This window comes from Callionymus lyra, chromosome 4 (genome assembly GCF_982586985.1).
Source record: "Callionymus lyra chromosome 4, fCalLyr1.hap1.1, whole genome shotgun sequence".
Taxonomy (NCBI): Eukaryota; Metazoa; Chordata; class Actinopteri; order Syngnathiformes; family Callionymidae; genus Callionymus; species Callionymus lyra.
Window position 1 is genome coordinate 12978816 of NC_141821.1, and position 15390 is coordinate 12994205.

The 15390-nt window shown below is 37.0% G+C and overlaps 1 protein-coding gene across 3 annotated transcripts in view; it reads right to left on the reverse strand.

Moving 5' to 3' along the window:
- LOC148081772 (partitioning defective 3 homolog) overlaps window positions 1-15390 on the reverse strand; it is a 367916-nt gene that overhangs the window by 232816 nt on the left and 119710 nt on the right. For all 3 annotated transcript variants that reach the window (XM_087788810.1, XM_087788809.1, XM_087788808.1), the window contains exon 4: window positions 3946-4130. In XM_087788810.1, the coding sequence (XP_087644936.1) occupies window positions 3946-4130 (185 nt within the window). The remainder of the gene's footprint in view (window positions 1-3945; window positions 4131-15390) is intronic.

A 15390-nucleotide genomic window follows, 5' to 3' on the forward strand; every position in this document is an offset into this window, starting at 1 on the left:
TCATTAACAGACCAACAAAAAAAACTAAGCAAATTCCCTGGCTATTGAATATTGTTGTTGATTTTTGAAAATATGATGATTTTTAAAAGTGACTATTTAGAGGAGAAATAAGTCCAAATATGAATGTATTTGCGCCTGAAGGCTAGTTTCCATTGATAGAAGAGATAAAAAAGAAAGATAGAACAATTTGTTTAAAAAATATATATATTGAGCATGAATACTTCAAATCCACATCTTGTTTAAGTTAAAATATCATGGTATTTTGTATTTCACTAAATAGCATACAGTGAAGATGTAAAAGTAACAAATCATTTCAATTGTACCCACGAAAAACTCACATTTAAATATCATTTCTACATGCATATGATCCAATAAACACAAATGACATTTTCGTTATTCTAGTGTGAAAAGAGTTAAGGAGAAAGAGTTCAGTAAGATTTTAACATTTAGAACACATAACCTTTACGCCTCAAATACGACAATCTCATTAAAAAAAAACACTTTCTTACATGCTCGATGGTTTGAAAAAAAAAGTATTTTAAGAGATATTTAAAGAGGAGCTAAAAGACAATGAAGTTAATACTAACTAGTAAAAACTGGAGTCCTTCTGATAACTGCTGATCAATGCTTTGCTAACATTAGTTGCATCAAGCCTAGATGTCATTATTTTCATTCCACTATTTTCACTTTCATTCCATCTGTAACCTTCAACTTTCCGGCACAGCAACAAATAAATGGATAATAGAAGGCCCTCTTCTAATGGGACAGCTGCGACCGAGCTCTTCCATTACACATGAATCACCTTCAGACACCGCGGCGTGATGTCAAACATCGGAACAACAGCTCGCGGCGCCGCCACACCGAGGGAACACGCTTGAATCCGACTCCTGTTTTAAAGATCAAGGTTCTACAAGCTGTTGTTCACCAAGAACATGGACGTGTTCTCAGTGAGCAACTGCACACAAAATGGTAGAAAATCACCAGACTGAGGTCGACAACAACAGATGTTTTTTTTGTTGTTTTTTTTTTCAGTTTGAATGCGGCGTGACATGAGGAAGCGGAGCAGACCGGAGGGTGGAACCCCGGGCGGCTACACCGAGACGACCCCAGATAGCCATCGCGCCCATGTCTCTGGGCCGCACGACACGGCGCGACAGGGAACCTTACTCCGCAATTTTTTATGTCAAGGCACATCGTAAAGCAAGAGAGGTCGCAGTAAATCTTCGAACCGCCGCCTGATACTATCGGTCCATTCCAGGCGACTTGAAGGAATCAGACTAGAACGACAACTTTATGGAGTTAGTTTAGAAGATTGAAAACAGAGTAGATTATGTGGACAAAGTATTTACTTCAGGCAAAGAATACACAAAACAATATAAATGTCTGTAGATTAAAATAATTATGATTACACAGAAGTATGACTTTATATTGTTTAAGATTCTCAATAAATCTATTAAGATGTGAACAGTTTTTATTTCACATAATATAATATTAAAAGATCATATCTGACATACTTAAGTAAGTAAGTAAGTAATTTTTATTTGTATAGCGCTTTTCCAGACCAGGGTCACAAAGCGCTTAAACAATCAAAACAATACTCAATAAAGTATATATTTTAAAGATAAAGATAAAAGTGATAACACAACAGGAGTTCCACAAAATCAAGGAAAAGCCTGAACAAATAAAAACGTCTTAAGATGTTTCTTAAAGGAGTCAGTAGATCATCAAGCGCAAAGAGAGAGGAAGATCGTTCCAAAGCTTAGAAGAGTTAGATTGATTATTTCAGCAGTACACACACAACAGAAAGAATTATAAATAAAGTTCATGATAAAATGAAATGTAAAAATAATAATAAATAACACTAATAAAAAGATAAAAATGATAATAGATAAATACTTGTATATATATATATAAATTGTTTTGCAATTGTTTATTTGTTGTTGGTGATATATATATATATATATATATATATATCACCAACAACAAATAAACAATTGCAAAACAATAACTACTGAAAAAACAATTATAAATAAACGCAATGATGAAGAAATAATAATAATGATAATAATAAATAACACAAAAATAATAACGTAAAAATGATTAGTAAAACAAAAAATGTATATATATTATCAACAACAATAAACTACTGAAAATAAAGGCAAATTAAATGGAAAAAAAATAATAATAATAATAATAATAATGATAATAATAAATAACACAAAAATAATAATGTAAAGATGATAAATAAAACATAAATAATGTTATATATATATATATTATCAACAACAATAAACAATTACTTCTGAAAAAACAATTATAAAGTAAGTAAGTAATGCTTATTTCTAGAGGCAATGATAAAAAAAAGAAAATAATAAATAACACACGAAAAAAAAAATAACACGGAAATAATAATTTAAAAATGATAAATAAAACTAATAATTGTACATATATTAGAACGATAGATAGTTAATCAACAACAACAAATAATTACAAGACAACAACAACTGGTACAAGATTTGTGTACACACTATAAACTGTAAGTGCAGAAAGTTGGAGAAAATAACTGATTAAAAATATTTTAGTTTTTTATTGAAAGACTCGACTCCAGTGGCCAAGAAATTCAAAATACGAAAGAAAAACCTTTTTTTGAGGAGCAAAAAATACACAAGAATTATTTTTTTTAAAGGAATGTTTTGCTAATTTGCTTATTGATGACAAAAGTTAAGCACCAAGATCACACGTTTCAGATCTTAATTTTAAAAATAAGAAATGCCAGATTTTAGAATTGCTTAATATAAGAATAGATGACAGACTATTATTGTGAGTAATGTTCTGAAGACATGACGTGGTAACAGTTTCTTCTGTCACCATGAAGCGTGGCGCCACATGCTAGCGACACAAAGTGTCTTTTTAACAGGATTATCGGACGGAGCTTTCAGGAGCAATAATCTCACAGAGGTTTGCCACGTCACGTTCCGAGCACTCAATCTTTCCCCCTTTTTAACCTCATCGGAAGTGCCTCCTCTCTCAGCCAGGAGCCGAGGTCTGACGGCGCCGTAATAGAGGCGGCCATTTTGAGCGGTTAATTGGCTTGGCTTGTCTTTTCAAACAGCAGGACGACCGACTCGATATCTCCTGCGAGCCTCTATCATCAGAGGCGTTTCAGAGAAGGTACAGAACAAAGGAAGGTTTTTCAACAATCTGTTCTTGTCGACTTCATATGAGACGATCAAACGGATCTGACGTCTGCTTTGATTGAGGAAGCAAGTGTGTTTAAGGATGGACTGTATAATAGTTTCAAGGATTTTTCATAAAGAAAAAAAGGTTAAATTCAAAATATCACAGAGTCTGAAGATCTCAAAATAGTAGTATAGCAACTTCTTTCTTTGATAATCTTAGCGAAGTAGAAACATTTTACTTTGTGACCCTGGTCTAGAAAGGCGCTATATAAATAGAGATTATTATTATTATTATTATTATTACACATAACTAGATAGGAAAAAGACATTGGGTCCAATTGTTTATATTTTACAGTAGAATATTAGTTTTTAAATTAAAATGAATTGTGGATACAGTTCTCACCTGCCCCCTATACTTTTGGCTGAGAATTGTATTCTCCAATTTAAAGTCTTACCCAATATATTTGGTAAAATACAAAACATTCTAGTTCTACCTTGTTTTTTCCATTTTTTTTTGGTTTATTCATATTATTCAGTCATCTTTAAATATGAATAAATATTCTGATATTATTAGATTTTTTTAGTGTTCCATTTTATGTTATAAACAAATATATAATTATAAATATTTTTTTTACGTATATCTAATTGTTGTTAAGTGTCTACTCTTTGCCAACAGTTTGATTTTATATAAATAAAGTGCTTTCAAACCAATAAGAACTAAAGACAATCAGAGTCAAAAATGAACTTAGTAGATAGTTTTGCTTACCTTGCGTTCGAGGCTGCTGGTGCTGGGAGTCGTGTTGGGTTTGTGCTTGTGTTTTTGGAAGCCGGCAGTCGTGGACCAACGAGCTGGATTCTTCCTGGACGGTTCTTCGGGGCCGAGAGGGACTTCACCGGGACTCAGACCCGCCAGAGAGGGATCACTGCTGCGACGGACGTGGAGAGGCATATCTGTGGAGAAGTCGTAGAGGAACACAAATAAGAAGCTGCGACATCAACGTACAGTTTCCACATCTGGTAGCTGTAGCAGTCACGATGTGTACTTTCGATTCACACATCAGTGGACGCATGCAGAGCAGAATAATGAGCAGTTTTTGCTTCAATAATTGGTCTATTGAGGCCAAATGCAAACGTTGTCCAACTGGACTTATAGTGTTTTTTTTCTTGGGCTCAGGCCTTAAATCAGTGAACGAAACACACCCAGTAGATCGCACGGATCTGAAATTTAAAAAAAAAGCGGTGTTTATGAATAGAAGTACTTCTAGTAGGCAATACCTCATAGGACTTTAAACTATAGTGACGAAAGATTTCAAAAACATCCCTATCCTGGCCAACGCTCCAGCATAAATAGAGTAGCATGGAACGTAAATCATAGCCAGTCCGCCGAAGGGTCGGCCAGAGTGAAATGAGGGTGAAGTTTTCAAAAATAGAAGTTTATTTGCACATGGAGTTCCTCCAAAATGCAGAGAGAATCAAGCCAGAAGTAATTATTTCCAAACAGTAACTGAAAAAGAAACTTTTTTTTCCCCTCGCCACCGTCACAGCGTGATTTACAGTTGACTCACGTAACTTCTTACACACATCCGTGGACGAAACACGTAACACAATATTAAAACAGATGAACTCATTGATGATGTCATCATTAAAAGCAGGAAATAATCTTAATTTCTCCCTTTTTTATCAAGTGATGGTCTGATGAAGCTTCATGAAGCAGTGTCATTATTTTCAGGGTCCACTAGATGGCGGTCTCTGCACTATTTCCTTTTGTTTTATACAACTGTTTTAATGTAACATCTCATGATTTTTAAACTGATGGCGCCACCTACTGACCTCTCAACAACATGACACTGCTTCATGGAGCTTCACCAGCACATCACTATGTTTACCCCTGGACCACATGTTCAGTAAATGATCTCCTTCAATAGACACTGCAGACGTCAATAATAATCGAATGTTAAGGACCAGAGCTATCGTCTTTTATCACATATTCAAGAAGGGTTTTAGAAGGATAGTGTCTACCAGGAATTACACTTTTTGGTATCTGGGTCAACTAAAGCTCCCCTTTAAAGTGAAATATTGGTTTATTGCTGAATCATCAACTGGAAGTGTTTTCATATATTCAAGTTCTTCAGAAAAATGCTTTTAATTACACAATTTTAACCTCTTTGTTTATTGGATACAGTGCATGACCTCTCCATCCATCTATACATCCATCTATCCACCCATCATCTATACATCCATCCATCTATCCATTCATCATCTATACATCCATCTATCATCCATGTATCCATCTATCCATCATCCATCTATCCATCCATCATCTATCCATCCATCTATCCATACATCCATCTATACATCCATCTATCCATCCATCATCTATACATCCATCTATCCATCCATCCATCTATCCATCCATCATCTATGCATCCATCTATCCATCATCATCTACCCATCCATCTATCCATCATCCATCTATCCATCCATCTATCCATCCATCTATCCATCCATCTATCCATCCATCCATCCATCTATCCATCCATCCATCCATCTATCCATCCATCATCCATCATCCATCATCTATGCATCCATCTCTCCATCCATCCATCTATCCATCCATCCATCCATCATCTATGCATCCATCTATCCATCCATCATCTACCCATCCATCTATCCATCCATCCATCTATCCATCCATCATCTATGCATCCATCTATCCATCCATCCATCCATCCATCCATCCATCTATCCATCATCTATGCATCCATCTATCCATCCATCTATCCATCCATCTATCCATCTATACATCCATCTATCCATCCAGCTATCCATCCATCCATCCATCCATCCATCCATCCATCCATCCATCCATCCATCCATCCATCCATCCATCCATCCATCCATCCATCCATACATCTATCTATACATCCATCTATCCATCCATCATCTATACATCCATCTATCCATCCATCCATCTATCCATCCATCATCCATCATCTATCCATCCATCTATCCATCCATCCATCCATCTATCCATCCATCCATCCATCCATCATCTATCCATCCATCTATCCATCCATCCATCCATCCATCTATCCATTCATCTATCCATCCATCTATCCATCCATCCATCTATCATCCCTCATCTAATTCCTGCTATGAGACAGAAGAGACGCTTGTGACCGGGTAGATTACATCTCAACACTTTATCAGGGATACATGATGAGATTTCAAATGTGTCTCCATATAAAAGTCGATACCACTGAATAGTTTCATCATTTGTTCACACTAAAGATGAGGAATGAATTTCCACTCTACGCTCAAGACGCTTGATGGGAAGTGTTGCGTCGCTGTATATCCGAGTTGTACTGCGAATCATCTGGATTTTCCCAACAGGCCGTGTGGATTTGTTTAGACCGTTTGAACAGCCTGAGCATTACTGCCGTAATTATGCAAATAGTGGGAAAACCACCTGTCATCCATTGGCGGATCATTGCGGCGAGCATATGCCGGTGCTAAGCTTCCATCTGATACACCGGAGACAAGTCTTAGTGTTGGAAGCAGCACATTTTAATCACGGCTTACGCTGTGCTGCAAATCAAGCGTATTTAATTCTGTGACAAGAGCGGGGAGTTCTAAATGCGGCTGGTAAGTGATTCTTATGACCGCCTGCAGGAAAGCGGGGAACAAAGACGGCAAATTAGCAAAAGAAAATGTGACAACTATTTATCTTTACGCCGCAGAGAGGCACTTAATACTATTGACACTTTTCCCGGGCGAGAAAAACTTCTTTCCTAAATGAAGTTTTTTAAGTTCTCAATCGGAATTAACTAAAGGACTAGAGCTTTATGTTCTCTGATTCCGCTTCAGATGAGGAACAATTACATCTCAAACAGTACTTCAGCTTTATAAACACTACACACTTTCATATACTCATCAACAAGAAGATTGTAAAACATTCATTCATTCGGCTTCAAACGACACCTCGTGGATTCGGAATTCTTGCCAGGCCTTTTTTAATCATTTTCGGAGATGTTCAGAGCAGTTTAGCCTCCTACACCTATCTTTTACAAGTGTTCTTGTCACAACTATCTTCGTATCGTTAGGCATCACATCCATGAACTTAATTAGTTTTGTTTTGTTTTGCTTTATTACATCATGTGGGCAACTAAAAATACTAATTGGAATTATATTGCTCTCAAAATCTTTCTCTTTTTCACAGAGTTACCCATAACAATCGGTTTCGCTCCATGAGCTAAAGCCATGTTCCAGCGCATGCCCCACATGTTTCTCCAGATATCACTTAATAGTGTATGTATTACAACATGGTGGGCTAGTTCAAAGTAGTGATGTGCTGATGAAGCTTCATGAAGCAGCGTCATGTTGTTTAGATGTCAGTAGGTGGCGCCATCAGTTTAACAATGATGTGATGTTTCATTAGAACAAGGAAACTTGTACAGAGACCGCCATCTAGTGGGCTCCGAATACAATGACACTGCTTCATGAAGCTTCATCAGACCATCACTAGTTAAAAGGTGACAACGACATAGTTTTTCTCCCTCGTCTCGTTTGATCGTCTTGCTCACCTTACCTCGTTTTGCACAATTGTCTCAGTTATGACGTCACATATCATCTTTAATCCTGAATATTGTGTGTCCCAATGTGCCGCATTAATTGTTTTTGATAAAATCGCAAACCAAACTGCTTTGTAAGTGAACCGGATCCAATTTGTATCGCCACCTGCTGAAGTCGACTAAATACCTTATGGGATCGGAAGTTAGTTTGTCCTAATGTCAACTTTCTTTACGTAGATCTTCATAGTACATTTTAATGTATAGTAAATTTACTTATTTTAAGTTTATATCTACACAAAGGCCATAAAAACATAATTGCAAATTATATATTTTATCAAGAAATCAAATGATTGATTCATGTTTTAGTCAATTTTCCATGAATATAATTAAATTACAAAAGAAAGCACTTGATAGGAGGTACGTGATGATAGTCTTTAGCACAATGGTTGACAATGTTTCTCTCTTAAGTAAATAGAGACGAGTCAGGGCGATTATGAATTCAGCTTCTTAGAAAACACACCAACAGAGTCGTTCTGCAGATGCTCAACTCAGACGTGAGAAAATATTCTTTCATCTAAAGTGCAGCAAACAGTAGGGGTTCAAAACCTTTTATTCCTTTGTAAATATCTCCATGAAGAAACGTTCTCTGTTTTCCAATGCACATCCCAGTCTTAGGTGGTTTTAGAATCTTTCCCCCCTGGCGGGGCAATGATCATTCCTTTCGGAAAAAAAAAAACAATATTGAAAGCATCTCTTTTTTTGATACACGCTGTGTGCGACGGTTAGGAATGTGTTTCATTTGACTTTTAAGAGTCGCTGGCTTCGACGAACGATATTGAGACGCAGTTAAGAAACCACAGCGAGCAGACAGACAGCCGGTCGTGTAGGCACCTTCAAGATCTGGTGGAAGATTCAATAATGGCATCGAATCAACCTCGGTCTGTGGTAGAGTCCAGATCTTTAACGACATTTACCTCAGACTGCAGGAGTAATTAACGACCAGCATTATCCCTTTGACAGACTCAGAGATGACACCAGATTATCGGGAACAGATGAAGCAACGAGGGCCCCGAGATTTAATTAATCTGCCTCACCTTTGTTTAATATCCATACATCTATATATTGCGTGCATTAGTTCCGTGTTTGCTTGTGTGGATATTGAGTTACTCGAGACGTATGCGCTTTTATATTAAAAGCCTTTGTGTGTTTCCCCCCCCAAGAATGGCTTCTGGCTCGGCTCATGCCGGACATATATCTAACCATTTTAACAACATGACAATGTCAAGCCTGCGTCCTGGAGCGTGATTGTTTCCAGAGACAGCAGGACCGGATCTGTTTTTATCAGTGAATCATTCATGTGCGTGTTTTTCTTTGTGTATTTCCCGACGTACATGCATTTCCTATTCCCTTACATGTTCATATTTATAAAATACACTGTGAAAACAACCGACCAGCATCCCATGACTCACTCGCACGAAACTCCCTGATGACAAGGTCCCTGGTGAGACTTTTATTTTTGCAAATGTAGCTTTTCCAGATCTGAAAACATCGAATTAGAAAGAAAGAAAAGAGAGAACTATTAAAGGCAGGGACACCAATGGTTTGCAGGAAATCGGGGACACAGAGGAGGCAGTGGATGTTGGAATAAAATACGAATGTAGTAACTATGACCTACTTGTATGTAGGTGGCGGCCATTTTGGAAATGGGGTCTAAGATGCAAAACACATAGACTCAGGGACTTATTCATTCCTCGGCTATTTAATTTTACAATTCTGAGTTCGGGGGCAGGAGTAGAGTAAAAGTATCTGGATGTTCTGTTCTAAGTCTTTGTATCCTTTGTCTTAGTTATTTTTATTTGATCTATGTTCTTTATCTTTAGACTTAGATTGTATCATCTTCTCTTTATTTCTCTTTGTTCTCGTTATTATTTTATTTCGATTTATTTTTTATGAAAAATTGCTGTATTTTCTGTTGCTATTGGAAAAAAACAATTTCCCAAAGGAGACCTCCTGGGGATCAGTAAAGTTTTACCTTACCTTACCTTAATGGTTTTGCCGGACTGTTGACGAAAGGCGGAGTTTGGGCAAGTAGAATTATGTTTTGCCGATGACACTCTATAGTCGATGACTGTGGTAGTTTAGGCTAAAGAGGGAAATACACGATGAACACCTCCATGTCCTTTTAACAGGAAAATAAATATAGAAGTAAATAAATTGGATGTACATGATAATCAAATGAATAAAGAATTATTAGAGGAAAAATCGCCTTCTTACGTTGTGTATCATTAGAGTGAATTAGTGTTTAAGACCTAAGGTTTTTAACAAGATGTGAATGTTTTTTTATACTTTTTTTTTTCAATGGTGTAGATAACTTCCATATTTTCTGCGACCAGCCTCAAGTGGACACTCGACGAACTGCGTTTTGTATGTATTATTATTTACACTTCTGCATCACATTTGACCACCACTATTAAACCTATTTTTTTTAGTATCTGAACATGTTTAAATGAAGAGCAACAAGAAAAATATCTAGTGAGTGCAAGCACAAATTTAATGAGTCATATATAAATATTTTTATTTGTTTGCTACTCAACTACAAAACAAAAATCACTACATAGCATAAATGGCAGTAGCCAGATATATCCAGAAAAAGACTTCATGTTGTCAAGATTCAGGGTTAAAAAAAAGCTGCTTTATAAAGAGTATTCCATATAAGAATTGCCCGGAAGCGTGTCGAAAAAAAAAGAAATTCCAAATTAACATATGACAGCCAAGTAGGTGGCTCTTGTTTGTGTGTTAGAAGGTCACAATATGAAGATTCCCACCCCCCCTTACCAATCTCCCCGTTTTTAATTTGCGATGGGATTATCCCGGCAGTCCGATGGGTCTGCTCGGTCCCACGTTTAATAACGAGTGCAGCCACTTCAGAATGAGCCAGCCATCGATCTAGGCTGAGGCGGCGGCGGCCAGAACCAGCGGAGGCTGTGGAGGGTGGCTAATAAAAGCAGGGCCCTAATCCAGCCCCCTGTAGTGAGGGATTACAGAGCGGGCACAGGGTCACAGAGATGCACACACACCGTACTCCGCTGCAGGGGGAGGTCAGACCCAGACCTATTACCGCTTATTGGTTTGTCCTTTGTTTATCTTTCACACTGGCCTCGTTTCGGAGGAGAAACGGGAGAAATCTTCGATGACGGCATTTCCATACACCGACAGCAAACAAGTCGATATCAAACCCATTTAGTTTAGTTTTAGGAGGGATTAGGGCGACAGCCTTGAGTACACACCTGATGGCTATATGCACCGAGGAGTCTTAGCCGAGGACCGCAGTGGTCAAGACGTCCAGAAAAATACAGGAGTTATGTGGTGAATTTTAAAAAGGGTGTTATTCATATCCAAGGCCGCATCAGAAGAATGACAGAGGAAGGTCGTAACGGGATAGAAAAAAATATAGTGACGGTAATTAGAATAGAAAAATATCTTCTAGACGATAATTCATGATGAAATATTATTATTATTTTCTGCATTTACGTGCGGTTTTACTGTGAATATGTTACATTTTAACTATATATTAAAAGCGATATAAATAACAATGGATGGAATGACCTTTTGTGATCCACGGGTCAAAGTGACCCAAAGGCCCCAAAAAAACAATCTGTTTGTGGTTAACCCTTTAGCCAGCTGACATTGTACAAACGTTGAGTCTCTTGAATGAGTTTGAGACACTATATGTGAAGGCAGTGAAACTTTTACATTAAAACTAAACCCAAGAAACAAACTTTTCTTTTTCATTGTTCAACCTGACAGCCAGACATCCATGGTCATCGTAAGAATGCTTTCAGACTTCCAATCATTATATGTTTACAAAGGAAACAACAAAATAAAACGGTGTTTTTAAAGGAGGAAAAAAAAGGATGATATATTTGTTGATGCTGGATATGATTATTTAAACAATAAAAACTTTCTGAAAGCTCTCAAGAGAAGTCTGACATTACTTCCATACTGTGGTAGCAAATACTGTAGCTAATAAGAATAGCGTTCCAGATGTTTCTTGACAACAAAACAACAGTAGGTGTTACATTGTCCGCCGGCAAAACGCCCACTACCTTGAACCGTTACCAACATTTCACCGAAATCTGTTTATGCTTTTTTGAGCTTCACTTTATTTAAGTTACATATATTTTTAGATTGATTTAAAAAGTATTATTTTAAGGTTAAGAAAATCGCTTGTTTAAAGGGCAACTAAAGGGTTGATTTAAGTGTGTCTTAAATAGATCTTGGACCTCTATTGTAATTATTTGTACAAAACTCTCTTTTCATTGAAATATTTACATTTCTGGAGATGAAATCTTGTTCACTATAACCACGCCTACTCTTCTGTGATCGGTCAAGCATCTAGTTCCGTCAGCGCGTCATCAAAACTGGAAGTCTCCACCTCAGAGGGACTCATTGTATAAATAAAGCGGAGCGTGATTACAGCTGGAGGAGGAGTGAAGCCATTATCACGTCATAATTGACTCTTAACCTCTCATTCGCCGAGATTTTAGACGGGGGAGAACTTTATACACTAATAAGTTCAAAACATGGTCATGATGAGGGACTTACTGCATCTTGGAGAGGAAGATTCAACATTTGAAACATGAGTGAGTCAGGAAAGTTTTCAAATGAGTTGCCCATTAAAAAAGTAAAGTTCTTATTTGTATTATTATATATAAGCTATAAGCTTCACTTGAGAATCAGGTGTGATCTTAAACTTGAATCCAGTTCACCTGCAACACCGCTTCCCGCCTCACCTTGATGCAGTTGTAATAATGTTGCAACATCACCTCCCCTCACCGCGGCGAAAGACGAGGGGGTCGGCTCTAATGTATTGCTTGTGATAGTTTCCAATTACAGAGAGAGGATGAAGTCAAAGAGAAAGTCATTCCTGCCGTACCTGAAGAAAACAGCGCCTCCTCCTGACTTCCTGCCAAAAAGCAGGTAATGGAGACGACGGCCATGACCGCGTTCCCGGAGAACACGCCGAGGAGAAGGTCTTGAGTTCTGCGATCGTTATGTTAAGGCGTGTTCAACAAAGAGGTGATGAATAAAAAAAGGTGTTTCCCAATAGAGCACCAGGAATAGTCTTACTTTTCCCCAGAATGGTCAACAAAAAAATGACTTAATATTTCCGTCAACTATACTTTCATTGTATGAAGCAAAGAGAAGACTATACGCAAAGTCAAAGTTGAATAATAAAAGTTAGTAACTTTTTCTCTAAAAGGTTATAATAGGTTCAATAGAAAAATAGGAATTCAACTCAAAAACTGCTACAGTTGCACAACTCCAACTGTGAAATCCCCTCCTTCTCGCTTGAGTCAAAACATTTCGGCAAGAAACACAGACTCTGAGATTAATTATTCATTGTCAAATGGTTGGATCCATTTATAAGCAGAATAAATAAAGTGGATGTTTTTCTGCGAGTGTCGACGCGAGCTTTGGGGAATTATTAAGGAATATGTGCAGTACTCGATGTGAGAAAATAACACCCACACTCTCCTTATTTGTTGTAGTTTTAGCAAATATTAAATAGTTAATAAGCCACAGAGTCGGTGGAAAAGAAACTCTTCGATTCTCATTCGTAAAAATCCACAAACCATCTCTTGTCGTTTGAGCTGGCATCTCCCCTAACACACCCTTCTCCAGCTGTCTGACCGTCCTGCTTCTCTAACTTTGTCTCCGAACACGTTTGCAAACGAACGACAGTAACCATGGCAACGAGAAGCAACAACAAAATAAGGATAAATAAATGAGAAGCTTCTGTCATGTTAAGAGTCGTCGATTATCTAGAAGCTAATTTAGGAATTTATCCATCGTCGCTGTGGATGAATAGATCCAATAAACATTATTTGATTTATTGTGGTTCATAGATCTATAGATTTTTCATTTTAAATGATTATTACTCATTGTGTCAGCCATTAAACCATGGACTGCAACAAGTTCCTCAGCAGTGAAGTCATGACTATCATGATAAAACATCACCAACAACAAATATTCCAAAATGAATCAAGAATCTTAATTGTGTATCCAGTGAAGTAAACACAATATAAATGTAAGTGAGTTTGTATGGTGTAAACTAGTGTTGAAGTTCTCAAGACGAGTCTTATTGTTATGTTTTTGTCTTGATCTGAATGTTGTATGGTTTTAGGTCATGTCTGTCATCCCAGTGATCGCCGTCTCATCTGGGGGTCTTGGACCGTAAAGGTGGTCTCGACTTCTAGATATTATTGATATTAATGATATTTTCATCAACAAGTTTTATCAAGTGACAATAACCTGACAAGATGCAACGTAAATGCTTGTTATGTGACGATACCTAGACTAGACTCAATGTGGCTTACCAAATATACACCTATATGTGTATTGTGTGTATATGTGTCCGTGAGTTACTGTCTGTTTCGTGTGTGTGTACAGCTCACAAGTGTGTGGATGAGATGACCTCGAAGCTCACCAGGGATAAATAAAAAGGTTTATTTTCAGTTCGTTTTTTTTTCAGTAGGAGTTCCTTTAACTTCATTTGAGTTTTATCATGTTTATAACTTAATGTTTGAATACAGGCATGTTTAAAGTCATTTGTGGCTATTGAGCAGATTTTATGAGGGCTGACACCATCATATTTACACACAGTATTTTAGTATATGCGTTTATATTTAATTTTATGTTTTTTATCTTTTTTTGTTATGGTTATATGTCACTGTGTTTGTCTTAACTGCTGCAAAACCAATTGCCCCACTGGGACAAAGTAAAAATCTTGAATCTCGATCATTACAAACTGTATAAATCAACATATTTAAAAAAAGAACGAAAGAAAATTAAACTTTTAAATGCCACATAAGTCAAATTGATTTAATCTATCCATTGAAAATAAGTTAGAAAACTTGACCTCTTTTATTTGTTATTCGTTTTCTATTTTAAAGATTTTTTAACCACACAACAAACCACAACATATATATAATGAACAAGGAAACATCATAGTAGCTTTAAAAACCCTGATGTACTTGAAAAGTATTTTTTTCAAATAGACATTTAGTTTTTGAAAATACGTCCTTGGATGATCAGTTCAAGTATATTGAATCAGTAAATCCAACAATTAACAGCTTTAATTGTTGGATTTACAAGAACTAGACTAAAATGTCGGCAGTTTTCTTTGACTAAATAAAGACTAAAACTTTCGGGTTTTTAGTCGACTGAACCTTGACTCTAAAACAAACAAAAAAAGCACTTGGAAAAGAATCAAGATCCCCGTAAATAAATCTAATTGATGCTGCTATACAAGTGTGTCTTTTTTTTCTTGGTCTCAAACTTTGGACTTCTTTGGAGTGTCTCGGTTCCAGGGGAGTCTTGACAACAAGTATAAACCAAAGCACAGTTTAAAAAGAAGGTGACGCATCCACAAGAAAAGAGACATTATAGATGCAGGACAGTCGTCTATGGAGCTGCTCTGCATACAAAACTATTCTATTTATTTAGTGTTGGGGGTTAATGTCGTGGAGTATAAAAGATTTTAATAGTATTTAAACACAATCGCGAGCACATGAGGAGAATACCGGCACTATCAGTCGGCGGCAGAAGGCGGCCGTCTGTCGGGTGAATTGGCCATT